The sequence below is a fragment of the Bos javanicus genome, chromosome 3 (assembly GCF_032452875.1).
Source record: "Bos javanicus breed banteng chromosome 3, ARS-OSU_banteng_1.0, whole genome shotgun sequence".
In the NCBI taxonomy this organism is placed as follows: Eukaryota; Metazoa; Chordata; class Mammalia; order Artiodactyla; family Bovidae; genus Bos; species Bos javanicus.
The window spans coordinates 91,472,111-91,489,982 of record NC_083870.1 but is presented as its reverse complement, the minus strand read 5'-3'; the positions used below and the strand labels follow the sequence as shown (position 1 = coordinate 91,489,982).

General features: G+C 41.5%; 1 protein-coding gene across 4 annotated transcripts in view; it reads right to left on the bottom strand.

Annotated features, from left to right (window-relative positions):
- The window catches only part of USP24 (ubiquitin specific peptidase 24), a 155,870-nt gene that overhangs the window by 50,980 nt on the left and 87,018 nt on the right, over positions 1-17,872 (bottom strand). For all 4 annotated transcript variants that reach the window (XM_061411816.1, XM_061411818.1, XM_061411820.1 and 1 more), the window contains 7 exons: positions 17,576-17,673; positions 14,309-14,404; positions 13,964-14,192; positions 13,126-13,285; positions 12,107-12,262; positions 9,845-9,915; positions 8,802-8,962 (listed from right to left, as the gene is read on the bottom strand). In XM_061411816.1, coding sequence (XP_061267800.1) covers positions 8,802-8,962; positions 9,845-9,915; positions 12,107-12,262; positions 13,126-13,285; positions 13,964-14,192; positions 14,309-14,404; positions 17,576-17,673 — 971 coding nt within the window. The remainder of the gene's footprint in view (positions 1-8,801; positions 8,963-9,844; positions 9,916-12,106; positions 12,263-13,125; positions 13,286-13,963; positions 14,193-14,308; positions 14,405-17,575; positions 17,674-17,872) is intronic.

Here is a 17,872-nt window from a genome sequence, read left to right as displayed (position 1 = left end):
AAACCTGAGGTTAAGGAAGGGTTAAAACCCATCATTGACAATTTAAAAGGAGCAGGGACTACTAATTCCCTGTAACAGTCCATGCAACACTCCTATTTTGGGTATAAAGAAATCAAATGGTAAATGGAGACTAGTTCAAGATTTATGAATAATAAATGAGGCTGTAGTTCCTTTACACCCCGTGGTGCCTAATCCTTATACTCTACTGTCTGAAATTCCTGAAGGAGCCAAATATTTCTCAGTAATTGATTTAAAGGATGCCTTCTATTCAGTGCCTTTGGTGGAGGAAAGTCAATTTCTGTTTGCCTTTGAGGACCCTATACAGCCAGCTTCTCAGTTAACCTGGACAGTTTTGCCCCAGGAATTTCATGACAGTCCTCACTTATTTGGACAAAGTTTGTCATGGGATCTACAAAACTTTAATAGCTCCGAAGCAGTGGTGTTACAATATGTAGATGATATTTTGCTTTGTGTTGAGACAGAGGAAGCTTATTTGAGAGCCTCAGAAGATTTCTTAAACTTTCTGGCAGGCTGCGGTTACAAGGCATCAAGAGAAAAAAGGCTCAGCTTTGTCAACAATCTGCTAGATATCAGGGCCTAATCATATCAGAAGGGACTAGGGCCATAGGCCCTGAGAGAATTAAACCTATACTCAATCATCCCCTACCTATGACTTTAAGACAATTGAGAGGATTTTTGGGAATCACAGGCTACTGTCGAATTTTGATGCTGGGTTATGGGGAACTTGCCTGGCCTTTATAAAAACTTATAGTTGAAACTCAGCAGGCCCAAACTGACAAACTGGTTTGGTCTCCAGACACTCAAAAGGCTTTTAAGGTTCTTCAGACTGCTCTCCTGCAAGCTCCCACTCTGAGCTTGCCCACAGGGTCAGAATTTAATTTGTTTTTCACTGAAAGAAAAGGTATGGCCTTGGGAGTTTTGACACAACCCTGAGGGCCTCACCAGCAACCTAATACTTATCTAAGCACAGAATTAGATGTAGTTTCACGTGGGTGGCCCCACTGCCTAAGAGTAATTGGGGCAGCAGCTTTATTAGCACCTGAAGCTTTAAAAATAATTAATGGACAAAACCTTACTGTACTGACTTCTCATGATGTGAGTGGAATCTTAAATTCTAAGATTAATATTTGGATGACAGACAGTAGGTTTCTTAAATATCAGTCATTGTTGTTAGAAGGACCAGTAACTAAGCTTAAAGTCTGTGGAAATTTAAATCCTGCCACTTTCCTTCCTGAGAAGGAAAATAAAACACCTGATCACGACTGTTCCGAATTCCTAACTTTAAACTATGCAGCTCGGAAGAACTAATGGATACCCCATTAGACAATCCTGACATGGAAATATTTAAAGAAGGCAGTTCTTTTGTTCGGGATGGAAAGCCTAAAGCAGGTTACACCATGGTGACTGCTGAACAGGTTTTAGAAGCAAAATCTCTCCCCCAGGGAACCAGTGCTCAGTTAGCGGAGCTTGTGGCTCTGACCCGAGCTCTAGAGTTAAACAGAGGGCAGCGGATAAATATCTACACTGATTCTAAGTATGCTTATTTGACTTTATGTGCTCATGCTGCAATATGGAAAGAGAGAGTTTAAAACAGCAACAGGAGAATCTATTAAACATTTCAGAGAGATCAGATCAAGAGACTTTTAGCTGCTATATACTGTCCTAAAGAAGTAGCTGTTATGCATTGCAAAGAACACAACAGAGATGGGAGTAAAGTAGCTGAAGGTAATCAGCTGGCTGACTGTCAAGCCAGAAAAGCGGCACTTTACGAAACCCCTTCACAGACGCCTTTGATCTACACTGAGGAAGAATTAGAAAGATACAAGAAAAGAGGAGCAAAGATTACTGATAAAGGGTGGTTACAGTCAGAAGATGGACGATTACTAATTCCTGAAAATGCTCAATGGAAAATTCTTAAGGGTTTACAGCAGAGTTTTCATTTGGGTGCAGAGAGTACTTACCAGATGGCTTCCCGTTTGTTTGAAGGTAAAAATGTAATGAAAGCTTTAAAGATTATCAAAAGGTGTGAGACTTGTCAGAAAAATAACTCAAAGACTGAAAAGCTAGCAAAATTTGGATTGCAACGAAGTGGAAATTATCCTGGAGAGGACTGGGAAATTGATTTTACTCATATGCCAAAAGCTAATGGGTATTCTTGCTTACAAGTTTGGGTGGATACTTTTACAGGATGGACTGAGGCTTTTCCCTGTCATAGTGAACAGGCTAAGGAGGTTATAAAGATTTTAATCTATGAAATTATCCCCAGGTTTGGGCTACCACGGAGCCTTCAGAGTGACAATGGCTCCGCCTTTAAAGCTGCTGTAACTCAGGGGGTGTCTAAGGCTCTAGGAATAGAATATCACTTACCCTGCTCCTCGAGACCCCAATCCTCAGCAAAGGTTGAAAAAGCTAATGACATTATCAAAAGACATCTGCACAAATTAACTCAAGAGATGCAGGACAACTGGATTAAAGTCCCATCCATAGCTTTAAGGAGGGCTCAAACTGCCCCCAAAAAGGAGGGACTGTCCCCCTTTGAATGTATTTATGGAAGGCCTTTCTTACGCACAGACATTGTTATAGACCTTGAAGATTTGGAATTGACTAGTTATGTAACTCAGCTCTCAGCTTTTCAACAGGCACTAACAGAACTCTGGGAGACGACTCCTGACCCAGCCTCTGAGTCAAGCAAGCCTCTATTTGAGCCAGGAACCGAGATCCTCATAAAAACATTGGGATCTGGGGTCCAATCCCTCGAGCCCCTCTGGGAAGGCCCTTAACAGGTTGTTCTTTCTTCTCCCACAGCTGTCAAAGTGCCAGGAATTGATCTGTGGGTACATCACACTCGAGTTAAGAGGTGGCACCCTGACCAGAACTAAGTGACTTCATTTTATGTCTTTACTTTCTATGCTCTGACTTTGTACTTTTCAGATGGGCCTAATAATCTATGTGAGCCTACTTATGCTGACTCCAAAAGTCCAGAGTATGCCATTTGATCCTCAAGACAATACCTTCCTGTCCTGGGCTCATTCCTATGCTGAATTCCACAATCAATCTAACTGCTGGGTCTGTGGAGCACTCCTCTCTTCATCAGTGGAAAACTTTCCATGGTGGACACCTCTTCAAAGAAAAGACTTTCTCCAAGTCTGCAAATACCTTCAACAACAACCGCATGTGATGCCTCTTCTTAAACTGATAACATCTAACAATCCTAAGACGGACTGATGTAACTATGGACATAATATGACTTAACTTTAACTTGCTTTGATGACTATTTTGGCTTGCATCTGGAACTGTGTAATTGGATTTGTTTCTAAACACATGAAGGCTTTTAGTTACAAATGGTTGTCCAAGCTCCTACGAGTGCCACAGCCTCCTCCAACTATTACTTGGGGCCCCTGGATCAGAGACCCTCAATACAAGGGTTAGGAGAATACGTTGCCTCAACAATTTAGCGACCACGCCCCTAAACAGCAGGAAGTAGTTATGGAATGAAATGATGCCACTTTCCCTTGGCAACATAATTCTCCTAAAAGTAAAGGGGGAAATGAGAGAGTCATTTACTAGGCAGATTGATAAGAAGACCCAGGAGAGAGGGGTCTGGAATTCTCAAGGAGGAAGAAAGGACAAACTTTTTTTTTTCCTCTCTACTTTCCTTAGGATTATATAACAATAATGTATCCTACTTGAGGACAGTCTCTGGAGTAAATCTTCTGGCTAATCTTGTTATTTTAAGACGTAAATTATGGGAGTAGGTCTGGTGAGGTCTTTACAACCTCCAGACATTGTTTTGATTCATTGGAGAGTATATAACTCCACTGCTAACACTAGCAAGGGGGTACTCTTTCTGCCCCCTTCTGATGCCTATGTTAGAAGCTTTCTGTGTCTCCTTTATACTTTAATAAAACTTTATTACACAAATGCCCTGAGCGATCAAGCCTTGTCTCTGGCCCCGGATTGAATTCTTCTCCTCCAGAGGCCAAGAATCCTGGTGTCTTTTCGTGGTTCAGCAACAACCTTTGACTTCTAGAACTAACACCCAAAAAAGATGTTCCTTTCATTATAGGGGACTGGAATGCAAAAGTAGGAAGTCAAGAAACACCTGGAGTAACAGGCAAATTTGGCCTTGGAGTACGGAATGAAGCAGGGCAAAGGCTAATAGAGTTTTGCCAAGAGAACGCACTGGTCATAGCAAACACCCTCTTCCAACAACACAAGAGAAGACTCTACATATGGACATCACTAGATGGCCAACACCGAAATCAGATTGATTATATTCTTTGCAGCCAAAGATGGAGAAGCTCTAAACAGTCAGCAAAAACAAGACCAGGAGCTGACTGTGTCTCAGATCATGAACTCCTTATTGCCAAGTTCAGACTAAAATTGAAGAAAGTGGGGAAAACCACTAGACCATTCAGGTATGATCTAAATCAAATCCCTTATGATTATACAGTGGAAGTGAGAAATAGATTTAAGGGACTAGATCTGATAGACTGCCTGATGAACTATGGATGGAAGTTCATGACATTGTACAGGAGACAGGGATCAAGACCATCCCCAAGAAAAAGAAATGCAAAAAAGCAAAATGGGTGTCTGAGGAGGCCTTACAAATAGTTGTGAAAAGAAAAGAAGTGAAAAGCAAAGGAAAAATGATATACCCATTTGAATGCAGAGTTCCAAAAATTAGGAAGTAGTGATAAGAAAGCCTTCCTCAGTGATCAGTTCAAAGAAATAGAGGGAAACAATAGAATGGGAAAGACTAGAGATCTCTTCAAGAAAATCAGAGATACCAAGGGAACATTTCATGCAAAGATGGGCTCAATAAAGGACAGAAATGGTATGGACCTAACAGAAGCAGAAGATATTAAGAAGAGGTGGCAAGAATACACAGAAGAACTGTACAAAAAAGATCTTCATGACCCATGATAATCACGATGGTGTGATCACTCACCTAGAGCCAGACATCCTGGAATGTGAAGTCAAGTGGGCTTTAAGAAGCATCACTATGAACAAAGCTAGTGGAGGTGACGGAATTCCAATTGAGCTATTTCAAATTCTAAAATATGATGCTGTGAAAGTGCTGCACTCAATATATCAACAAATTTGGAAAACTCAGCAGTGGTCACAGGACCGGAAAAGGTCAGTTTTCATTCCAATCCCAAAGAAAGGCAATGCCAAAGAATGCTCAAACTACCGCACAATTGCACTCATCTCACATGCTAGTAAAATAATGCTCAAAATTCTCCAAGCCAGTCTTCAGCAATATGTAACCGTGATCTTCCAGATGTTCAAGCTGGTTCTTTAGAAAAGGCAGAGGAACCAGAGATCAAATTGCCAACATCCACTAAACCATCGAAAAAGCAAGAGAATTCTAGAAAAACATCTATTTCTGCTTTATTGACTATGCCAAAGCCTTTGACTGTGTGGATCACAATAAAGTGTGGAAAATTCTGAAAGAGATGGGAATACCAGACCACCTGACCTGCCTCTTGGTAAAGTGGAAACAGTGGCTGACTTTACTTTTTAGGGCTATAAAATCAGTGCAGGTGGTAACGGCAGCCATGAAATTAAAAGATGCTTACTCCTTGGAAGGAAAGTTATGACCAACCTAGACAGCATATTAAAAAGCAGACATTACTCTGCCAACAAAGGTCCATCTAATCAAGGCTATGGTTTTTCCAGTAGTCATGTACGGATGTGAGAGTTGGACTATAAAGCTGGGCACTGAAGAATTGATGCTTTTGAACTGTGGTGTTGTAGAAGAGTCTTGAGAATCCCTTGGACTGCAAGGAGACTGGGTGTTCATTGGAAGGGCTGATGTTGAAGCTGAAACTCCAATACTTTGGCCACCTGATGCGAAGAGCTGACTCATTTGAAAAGACCCTGATGCTGGGAAAGATTGCAGGCACGAGGAGAAGGGGATGACAGAGAATGAGATGGTTGGGTGGCATCACCAACTCAATGGACTTTAGTTTGGGTGAATTCTGGGAGTTGGTGATGGACAGGGAGGCCTGGCGTGCTGTGATTCATGGGGTCGCAAAGAGTCAGACATGACTGAGTGACTGAAGTGAACTGAACTGATGGTGAATGGATAAACAAAGTATGATATATACAAGAAGGAATTATCATTCAGTGTTGAATAGAAATGAAACCCTCACTCACGCTGTAACATGGATGAACCTTGAAAATATTATGGTAATTGAAATAAGCTAGATAGAAAAGGACAAATATTGTATGGTTTCATTTTTACGAGGTACCTAGAATAGTCAAATTTATAGAGATGGAAAGTAAACTGGTAGTTGCCGGTGCCTGGAGGAAGGAGGGAAACGAATGAGGTATTCTTGTTTAATGGGAGAAGAATTTCAGTTTGAGATGATGGAAAAATTCTGGAAACAGACAGTGGTGATGGTTACACAAAAATGTGTATGTACTTAATTTCACTAAGTTACACCCCTAAAACTGATATAATTGCAAATTTTATGTTATGCATATTCTACCACAGTAAAAGAAAAAAAAAATCTAGCAAATCTAAAAAAAAAAATCATCTACAAGATTGTCTCTGAGGTGTCTCATCATGTCCTTTGTCCATTTTTCTATTTGGCTATTGGTCTTTTGTGATTTATAATATCTCTTCATATGTACTATCAAAATTAGCTGCTGTCTGTCACATATGTTGTAAGTCTGTATAGTTACTTTAACTGACTTTTGACTCAGGTATATTTTTTTTCATAGATATTTTCTGGAATCAAATTTACCAGTCTTGCATTTACTGATTTCTTACTGGGTACAGACTTGCAGTTTAGAACGCTAAAGAGCTTGGCTGCACAGCAAGGTGAATACACTCAATGTTACTGACTGTTCAGTTAAAAATCGTTAAAATGTTAAACGTTATGTTATGGATCTTCTTGACCCAGGGACTGAGCATGGGTCTCCCACACTGCAGGCAGATTTTTTACTACCTGTGCCACCAGGGAAGCCCCTGTGTATATTTTACTACACTGAAAAAAAAAGACCAAGTTTGGTATTTGGAGCTCTTGTTGCTATTTAGTCACTCAGTTGGGCCCAACTCTCTGCAACCCGTGGACTGCAACATGCCAGGCGTCCTTGTGCTTCACTAGCTCCCAGAGTTTGCTCAAACTCATGTCCATTGAGCCAGTGATGCCTTCCAATCATCTCATCCTCTGTTGCCCCCTTCTCCTCTTGCCCTCAATCTTGCCCAGCATCAGCATCTTTTCCAATGAATAAGCTTTTCAGATCAGGTGGCCAAAGTATTGGAGTTTCAGCATCAGTCCTGCCAACGAATATTCAGGGTTGATTTCCTTTAGGATTGACTGGTTTGATCTCCTTGCTGTCCAAGGGACTCTCAAGAGTCTTTTCTAACAGCACAGTTCAAAAATGTCAGTTCTTCGGTGCTCAGCTTTCTTTATAGTCCAACTCTCCATACATGACTACTGGAAAAACTATAGCTTTGACCAGATGGGCTTTTGTGGGCAAACTGATGTCTCTGCTTTTTAAATACACTGTCTAGGTTTGTCATAGCTTTTCTTCCAAGGAGCAAATGTATTTTAATTTCATGGCTACAATCACCATCCACAGTGATTTTGGTGCCCCAAAATAAAGTCTGTCACTGTTTCCATTGTTTCCCCATCTATTTGCCATGAAGCGATGGGACCAGATGCCATGATCTTAGTTTTTTGAATGCTGTTTTAAGCCAGCTTTTTCACTCTCCTCTTTCACCTTCATCAAGGGACTCTTTAGATCCTCTGCTTTCTGCCATTAGGATGGTGTCATCTGCATATCCAAAGTTATTAATATTTCTCCGGGCAATCTTGATTTCAGCTTAAGCTTCACCCAGCCCAGCATGTGAAAACAAGTTGTACTGTGCCACTTCAGCATTCTTGCCTTGAGAACCCCATGAACAGTATGAAAAGGCAAAGAGATACAACACTGAAAGACGAACCCCACAGGACGGTAGGTGTCCAGTATGATACTGGAGAAGAACAGAGAAACAGATCCAGAAAGAATGAAGAGGCTGAGCTGAAGTGGAAGTGACACCCAATTGTGGATGTGTCTGGTGGTATTTGGAGTAGCTCTAACATTTCTACTAAGGGCTCTAATTTACAAAGCATATATAAAGGAAAATATATACTGATTTCACAAATCTCTGTGGTGTCTTCTAAGCCCCAGAGCAAGGGCTTGCTGATAAAGCTGAGCTGGAAATGTGGCTTAAACTTGAGGTCCATGTGGGATTCCTGACCTCCCAGGCTGAGCCTACACTGGGGCACCCCTGTAGGCAGGCTTGCCTCAGGAGGTAAGATGGGTTAGGCAGAATCGTTTTACTCAAGTCTCTGAACCTGGACCACAAGCCTCCTTCCATGTCCAGGATGTATAAACCCAAGAAAAAGCTAGAAGGATACCCTAGTACCTCTAGACATGGAGTTATAAAGTATGCTAAAAATGTGATGTACAGGTGTGAACTCTTTATGCAGTGATCTGGCTCAAATAGTGCAGTTTCTCAACCACCAGGTGAGTCTTCTTTTTGGGGTAGGTGGAGATAGAAGCTGGGGTGGTGGAGAGAAAGAAAGCCTGGTATTATTTCTTCTAACTCTTTGGTCCTAAATGGGAGGAAAACCTGAGATGCCTTCTTTCAAGGTATACATGCTGGAAGAGAGAAGGAGAGATTCTGTCATCTCAGTCATGCACTGTGGCCTGTAGAGGAGCAGTACACAAATCATTACTCCCTCTCTGTATGACGTGAACGTTTTCATCTTATTACATACCTCTGATTGACTCCTCGCATGATACTGGTTGGGGACCAGAGAGGCAGCTGAGCAGTGAGAATCACACCCAGCAGAAACTGGTTTGGCTTCTGCACATCTGGGTGGGCTGAAGTATCTGTCTGACTCAGAGTATACAGCTGATCGCAGGCAACACGGCGAATCTGAAATCACATTTTTAGTGGCCAAGGATGTACATCAATAAACACATAGACTGCTTAAAAAATGAATTTCCTCCAAAGTCCATACTCTGAACGATGCTATAAGGGTGTGAGCATTTCAGTCAGTAAAGTTTACATTGAATAAACTAGGGCTAATTTAAATCAAGTGTGGTCTGGGTACTGATTTCCCAAATTATTCTAGTAGTGGATTCTACTCAGATGGTAAAGAATCTGCCTACAATGCGGGAGACCTGGGTTTGATCCCTGGTTGGGAAGATCCCCTGGAGGAGGGCATAGCAAGTCACTCCTGTATTCTTGTCTGGAAAATCCCTATGGACAGAGGAGCCTGGCGGGCTACAGCCCATGGAGCTGCCAAGAGTCAGACATGACTGAGTGTCTAAGCACAGCACATTCTACTCTAATCAACAGGCTTATAATTTTAAATGAAAATTAGAAACAAACAAACAAACAAACAAACCTCTTCTTCATGTGTCTCAAAGTTAATTTTCAAGGTTATGTACGAAAATGAGAATTCTAAGACCTAATGAAAGTTCACGGCTTGAAGTTGGTCTTTCTTGATTTGGGCCAACAAGTTAATGTTTAATGTTGCTGACTTGGCCAGCTATGGATGTTGAACACTGTAAGATTTTGTTTGTTATAAATAAATGCAAGTTAATCATAGCACTAGTATCTTAACTTCCGGTGAAACACAGACAAGGAAGGAAGGTGCGAGTCTAAACGGTCACTGTCATAATGGTCTGCAGCGCTCTACGTGACTCCCCAGGAGGACTAACACCACTCCCTCTACAGTCCCCACACTGCCTCAGGCATCCAGGAGCCCAGGCAGAGCAAGACCAAAGGGCTTTTGTATAAAGTGAGCCTTACCTCAGCACTTGGTGATCCAAGCAGAATATCAATGATAAAATCGGCAACACAGGGCAAGTTGTAGAAAGAGGCTGAGGGTAAGAATAAGGAGAATGGGGGCAGGGGAGGAAACTAAGTTAGGAAATGCATTTTCAAAATTTCAGAAGTTTTGAATAATTTCTTACCCTTAACTATCGTAGACATCATCTCTTCTTCCACACAAAATCAAATTCAGTACCTCCATAACTGCCCCCATGAGCGCCTAAGGCGCTCAAGAGCAGGACTGTCCAAGTAATCGTTGTACCCTCACTTTTTCCCACAATGTCTTGTGCTTACTAGTGACAGAACAAATATGTCTTGCTTTGATAAACTATCAATACCTCTGAACTATAAAATGTACTCTACAATAAACTTACAAATGATAAAAAAACTTGAAGTTATAATTTTTCTCATCCTGATTACTTCTGTAATCAAACAATTGTAGGAAACTGAACTAAAAGTATGGCTTATGCTTAATAGTATTTCACAGTGACTTAAGACTTCTCATATATAAGCCTTTAAAAGCAAATCTGACCAAAGTAAATCAGTTTTGATACTGTACTGTCAAATTTTTGATACTTCACTGTCCCATAAACATGTAACTTTTTCTGTATGTTTATCTTGATATCTTATGATAAATTTGGATGTTATACCGAATAATACATAATGATCACCAATTCTACGTAACAGGCAGTCTGAACCAGTAATAATAGTAATGAATTGGGCTCCATGTATTGGTACAATTTTTAAAAGTCAAGTCATTAAGACTGCATTCCTGAATAAGTATTTATTGAGGGCCTACTACACACCCCACAGTGTTTGGGTGTTAAGGATTCATTAGGAAACACATGGGACAAAAGTCTCTGTTCTTACGGAGCTTACCATCTAAGTGGGGAAGGGGATAATGACAATAAACATGATAAGCAGAGAAATTTTACTGTATGCTGTACAGTGATAAGTGATAGAGAAAAAAACAACAACAGAGTTTACAGGTGAATGCTGGGAGAGGTGAGGACTGTGATTTCTCTAAAAAAAGGTGGGGGAAGTGGGAATAGCTAGTGCAAGGGCCCTGAGGCAGGCATGTGCCTGAGTGTCAGCGAACAGCTAGGAAGCCAGGGTGGCTGAAGCATGGTGGGTGAGGCAGGGAGTGCAAGAGGTGAAGGCACACAGGCATCACGGGGCGTGGATGGTGCCAGGCCTGGAAGGCCTTAGGGAAGATCTGGCTTTCACTAAGTGTGAACGGAGGCCGCTGCAAGGCTGTAGAAAGAGGAGTGATACGATCTGACTTACATTTTAGCGGGTCCACTCTGGTTACTGTGTGGAGAATAAACTGCAAGGGTAGAAGCAGGGAGATTAGTCAGGGCACTGCTGCTATAATCAGGATAAGAGATGATGGAGGAGCAGAGGGTACCAACAGCAAAGGTGGGCTAAGGGGTGGAGTCCCCTTAATCCAGCAAAGGTGGAGTCTGAAGAAGGATGTGTTGGCAGATTAGAAGTAGGATGTAAAGAAAGGAATCCTGGAGTAGGATGACTCCAAGAACGAAAATGCTACGAATTAAGATGGGCAATCTCTTGGGTGGTGTGGGCCAGACCAGTGTTCAGTTCTGGACATGTTAAGTTCAGGAAGTCTACTATATCTAAGTAGAGATGTCAGGGGAGGGGCCCAGGTCACAGAGCCAAATTTAAGTGTTACCGACACATATAGGGAATTTAAGGCTGTGAACGTGGATGTGATTATGTGAATGGGTGATTATGAGAATGAGTGTAGGCAGAGGAAAAAAAGTGTCCAGGGACTGAGCCCTGGGGAATCTAATGCTAAAAATATGTTTAGCAATAGCCCCAGTTTGTCAAAACCAACAATAAAGATAAAAGGACAAATCTTAAGTTTCATAATTTTTAATACTGGAGTCGTTATCAGTTTAGGGGTTGATATATAATTCTACTTCTATAGCTTATGACCGACAACTTTGGCTTGTTTTAACTCCTCCAACAGATGGTAAGCTCTCCTGGACAGCAGACATACTGCCTTTGTAACATCAACTGTGGAACCGTGTATACAGAGGTGCTCAATAAATACTTGTTCAGAATTAAGTACTCTAGCACTATTCTTACCTATTCCATATGCCAACTTTCCCCTTTTCCATTTCTATTAATACGACCTTATCTATGAAGAGATGTAAATAATTCCCAACAGAAACCTGGCCGTTTCCTAAAACACGAGTGGCAAGCAGGCCTCCTGCATACCCAGCTGTTGGCTCCGAAGCTGCAGGCAGGTGACAAGTAGAGACAAAGCCTCTCCGGCAATCAGGGAGTCTTTGGTGGACACGGACTGTTGTCGTACACAGATGCCTGCGTGCAAGGCCACTGGGTCCCCTTCACTTCCAGAGCTGCAATTGCTTCCTGGAAACATACAAAACGGAAGGTTACTGAAGGGTTACTGGGGATCCCACAGGACCCTTGAGATTAAAACCCTTTAATGTGTCCATAATCCTCAAGTGAAGGTAAAGAGTTCAAGAAGACACTTTGGTCTAAGAAACAAGAGAGAATTAATCATTTACTTTGACCCCCACTGCTTTCTTTGTACTTAAAACACATTTGGAAGCGCTGAAAAATACATTTACGATGAAAAACTAATTTCAGGTGCCAGAAGCAAAAACAGTGCGATTTTGGAGGCATGTGGGAGTCTTTCTGGGTTATTAGAAATGCTCCTTATCTTAATCTAATGGGTTATACTTATGTAAAAACCCTAAAACTCCTGTACATTCAACATTTCTGCACTTTACTGTATGTCGTACAGTTTAAAAGCTCTATTATTAGTGAGTTATATACACAGCAGGGAAACCAAATAAAGCTGAGAAATAAAGCTATTTATAAAGGCCTAACAGAAAATAACAGGCCAAACCAAGAAAATGATTTTTCCAGGTAAATATTCTAGATAAATTTTTATTACAGCTGTAATTATTGGCCTCATGACACTTTCATACTCAGCAAGCTAAAACTCTGCTTGGTTTTTCTATTTATTTTGCATTTATAAACTTTTTTCTTAGTATGACATATATAAATGAAGGATGTATATACATACATGCAAACTTGAATATGCATAAATCTTGAGGGTTTATTTAGCTTGATGAATTTCTGTTCATGCTCAAAAGCAAGAGAAAAGGCTTTCTCCTTTCTGTGACCCTGAATAACCTATACAAAGATGATTTTTATAGCTACTTCCTGTTCAATATTCTAATTATTTTATCCTTCTTAATCAGTACCTGAACTGCTGAGTCTGTTTCGAATTCCAGCAGGAAACAGAGAATTACTTTCTTTAATTGGTTGGCTACTCCCAACGAGGTCGAGCCGTCCTGCGGCTGCAGCCCATGACAGTCGCATGAAACAGGCCACAGTAGATGTGAAATCACCGACTTCCATTGTCTAAGGAAGCAAGAAAGTGCTGTGAGTACTTGGACATGTCCCACTGACTTCAATAACCTCCTCTTGGTCTCAGTTTGCAGGCTCATTTCCCTCCAACATCATCTACAAGACAGACAGCCTTTTTCATGCTTCTGTACTGTTCAAAGACTTACAACTGCCTCTCTGCTACTACAACACAGAGACCCTGCTGTCCAGGTTCTGGCTTCAAATCACCCATTTTGCTGTCACCATGTCCCCTCTTCCACACACAGCATCCGGTCTATGTGAACTACCATGTGGCCTCCTACACAGGCTTCTTTTCTAATTCCTCCCACCTTTCCCTTTACCTGAACAACTTTCTTCTCTCTAAATGAATCCATGGATATGGAATCCCTACCTATTCTTAAAGGCTTAGTCCCTCCTACTTGGAATCCTTGTGACAGCCGCACGTGAAGATGACTATTCCATCCCACTTAAGCCCTGTAGAATGTCTTGCTTTGGTAGTCTTCTTACAACAATTGATGTTTTCCACCTGAATTACAATGAATTCTACACTAGTTGATCTCTTTCTTACTTCCTGTACGCTCCTTGAGGATGATACTCACATCAATAATTTTTATATCTGCATAGGCCCTCCCCACCAGTGGTGCCTTCTGGAAAGAAGGCCCTTGGGACTTCTTGAACAAACAAGTCACTTACTTGTATTGCAACTCGTGCAGCAGGAATGATCTCCTCAACTCTGATGGAAGACCGGTCAGACACTGACAGCTGTCGGTAGGATGACTTCTCTGGGGTGCCACATAAGGACATCTGCCTGCTCGTCTGCCGGCTGACATTTCGGAATGGGCGAGAAGAAAGTGCTTCTATGCCGTCTTTGGTGAGGTCTTCATCCAATAAGGTTGGCAATGTTTGTCCCACGAGTAAAAATCTTAAAAGGAAATAAGCTAGGCTAAGCCAAGGTCATTTCATACTATGTTTAAAGGATGGGATCTGGAAGAAAGAGTCAAGAATGGCCATCTGAGAGTAATCAATAGATTTACGTACCTTGCCAGTTGTAGACAGATGGAATAAACGCCTTGCCTTGTTTCATAGTCTACTTCTGATGGGATGGAATCCCTCTGCATGACATTTACAACCAAACTTCAAAAAAAAAGAAAAAAGAAAAGGCAGGATATTTAAGACTTCTGTTTCTTCCACAGGTAATTTTCTATAAGTAGTTTGAAAGTGAAAGTGAAGTCACTCAGTTGTGTCCCACTCTTTGCAACCCCATGGACTATAGCCTATCAGGCTCCTCCGTCCATGGGATTTTCCAGGCAAGAGTGCTGGAGTGGATTGCCATTTCCTTCTCCAGGGGATCTTTCCAACCTACGAATCGAACCCAGGTCTCCCACATTGTAGGCAGATGCTTTACCGTCTGAGCCACCAGGGAAGCTCTCCATATAAGTAGTTTAATACTTATCAATTACTTAAAATTCTTACATGATCCTTACATATAAATGGATCACACAGATTCCTATCACAACGATTTCTTATAGTACATATAACCTTCCTGGTTCAGAATTAAAATTAGACTCCTTTCTTAGCCAAAAAATAACCAATACAGAGTGTTTAGATAGTTTGCCTTCTCACTAACTTGAATGAGTTCCCCAATCAACTGGTATGTTGGTATTAGAAGAGCTATCAATTCAAAAGTATATCCAGAATTGGTGTATTCTACAAAGCTTGTTTTCACATCTACTATCACCTACATTGCTATAAAAGCTTCCCAACTCTTCTTCTTGCTTCTACTCTTGAAGCTTCACCTCCAAAATCTATTCTCAAAAGATCAACCAGAATGATCCCTTAAAAATGGAGGTTACCATGGGATTCCTCTGGACAAAATCCTCCCATGGTTTCCTATTTCCTTCACAGTAGCCTGTAAAATCCTGCATACCCTGACCTCTGGTATCTCTGTAACCTCATGCCCCCTACCCTTCTCCCCTCACTCAGCCCCAACCACACTAGCCCCCTGCTGGCTTTACAGACACCAGGTCGACCCTCACAGGGGCTTGCGTTGGATGCTCCTCTGGACAGCTTTCCCCAGCATCTCCAGATCTTGCTCCCTCACCTCCTTTGGGTCATTGTAAAATATCCCCCCATCAGTGCAGTGTTCTCTGATCACTCCACTGAACAAACCCTTCCCCTACCCACCCGCTCTTCTTTGTCTTATTTTTCTCTACAGCTTTTATCACCACCTGACATACACTTTTACTTCTTTGTTGTCTTCCCTTCTAGACTACCATCTTCACAAGGACATGGATTATTGTTTTATCGATACACTGCTCTGTTTCTAGTACTTAGAACGATGCCTAGCATGTGCACTGACACTCAGAAATAAGCCAGAATTAAAATGCCTGTGTTGGCATAGCTCTGTAATTGGCTGATGATCTGAAATGAGTTTTCACCCTCTATTTCCACTTCTGTTTCTAGTCCCCTTGATCTCCGCAAGGTCTCACCCAAGCTCTCTTCCCTGAAGGCCTCCAACAGAATTCCTTCAATTACCCTCTGCTCAAAATTCAAGCTGGTTTTCACTCTTTTCTTTCCCAAAAGAGACGGCATGCCTACTTTCTTTATGGAACATATCTTCCAACTGCAGTGGAACTTAGCCCCATTGGTTGATCACCCCCTTTTATTCTTTTCTTTTTCATTGGCCCCTTTTAGTCAGCTCACAATGAGAACCAAGGCTTCTCCAAGTTAAAATCAAAACAGAAAAGCAAACTTTCTCTTCAGTTATCCTATCCTTCAAACTTCGGTCACCTCCTTTTCTCTCACTCATACAATAGAGATTTCCACTTACTGATTCTGCTTCCCAGCCTTACACTTGACAGGGTCTCAGGCTGCAAGGCTTTCCTTATACACGACGCCTCCTTGAACATCCAGTGCCATTCTCCACTTCTCTCAAGAGCATCATGTCCAAACCATCCCCTTCATGTGACTCACAGAGATCTTTTGCACAATCAAACTCAAGACTTCTCTTGACTTTCTCAGTTTCTTCCATCTTATCTTCATTCCCCATATGGACTAAAGAGTTATTATCATTCACTCATTCTCCCAAGCTAGAAATCATAGGGCCATTTTAAAAAAGTTTCCTACTCTATATCTGTGCTTCCCAGGTGGTTCAGTGGTAAAGAATCCACCTGCCAATGCAGAAGACACAGGTTTGATCCCTGCATTGGGAAGATCCACTGGAGAAGGAAATGGCAACCCACTCCAGTATATTATTGCCTGGGAAATCCTATGGCCAGAGGAGCCTGATAAGCTTTAGTCCAAGGAGTTGCAAAAGTTGGACATGACTTAGAGACTAAACAGCAACAACAATCTTGCATCTAATCATAAAGACTTTTCTATTTCATCTTATAAATGTCCCTCTACCACTGTCCCACATTTAGAACCTGTCATCTCTTCTCTGGAACACTGTAACATTTCTTACAGTTCTCCCTGCCTCTAGTCTCTTCCACCTGCAGTCATCTTTTCTACTGCAGTCAGAGTAACTGTTCTAGCTAACTCCTGGCTTAGACACCTCCTGTTTTTACAACATAATGCTGAAATTCCTCAACATGACCCCCTATTCACAATCTCTCTCCTTTACCCTTTGCTCTGGTCTCACCAGGCAACTGTAGTTCCCAAGACAGTCCTGTGCCGTCCATGCTCTCACTCATCCCCACCCCTCCTCTGGCTGAGAATGTCCTTCCCTCCTTGATTACCTAGAAAGCGGTGACTCATCTCTGCTTCCAGCTCACATGGCACTTTCTGGGAAGCATCTCCTAATCTTATTACCCCAAGCAAACCTTACCATTTTAACCACTGCTTTCTTCCCCACTTCATCCCACAAAGCACCTTTTATAAGCCTGTTTCAATACCTGCAATAACTGTTTGTTATTCTTTAAGAATAACAGGAAGCTCTCAAGGGCAGGGATAATATCCTCCCCCAGCGCTAATGAGTTGCACAACACAGATTACTAAGAATCAGATCCACCTTATCTCAAACTGATGTGGGAGTGACCAGAAACAGCACAGTCTCGTCTCCTCTTGAGAATTTCCCCCACTACCAAAGGGGAAAGACATATGCTTCTGTCAGTTTTCCAAATAATCAAAAGTCATTAAAACATTTAAAAATATTCTAAAGACAGAAACATCATTCCTTCTTATTACAACTCCCATAATACTTTAAATCATGCCTTGTAGGCATAAATAAGGCCCGGCAGGAGAAATTAACTAAAATAACTCTATTCATTTTCTGCAATTCATATAATACAATATTGAAACTCTAACCTCAAACCTCCTGCTTTGAGGAAGTTCTCACAAAATGATTTTGCACAATTTCTTGCCATGTCATCATCAGCTGTTGGCATGAGTTTGGAGCTTAGAACCTTGGAAAAAAGATAAAGCACAATTAATCATCCCAACATTTCCAGTAGAAATTATTCCTTTTTACCAAGTAAAGCAATCAGACAACTTGAGTCAGAATCTCTTTAACTGCTGCTCTTTCTACCTCCAATAGTATAAGGAGGCTGATGTTTCACAAATAGTTCCATTTACTTAGCATGAAAAATCTTTCTGTTTTTAGAG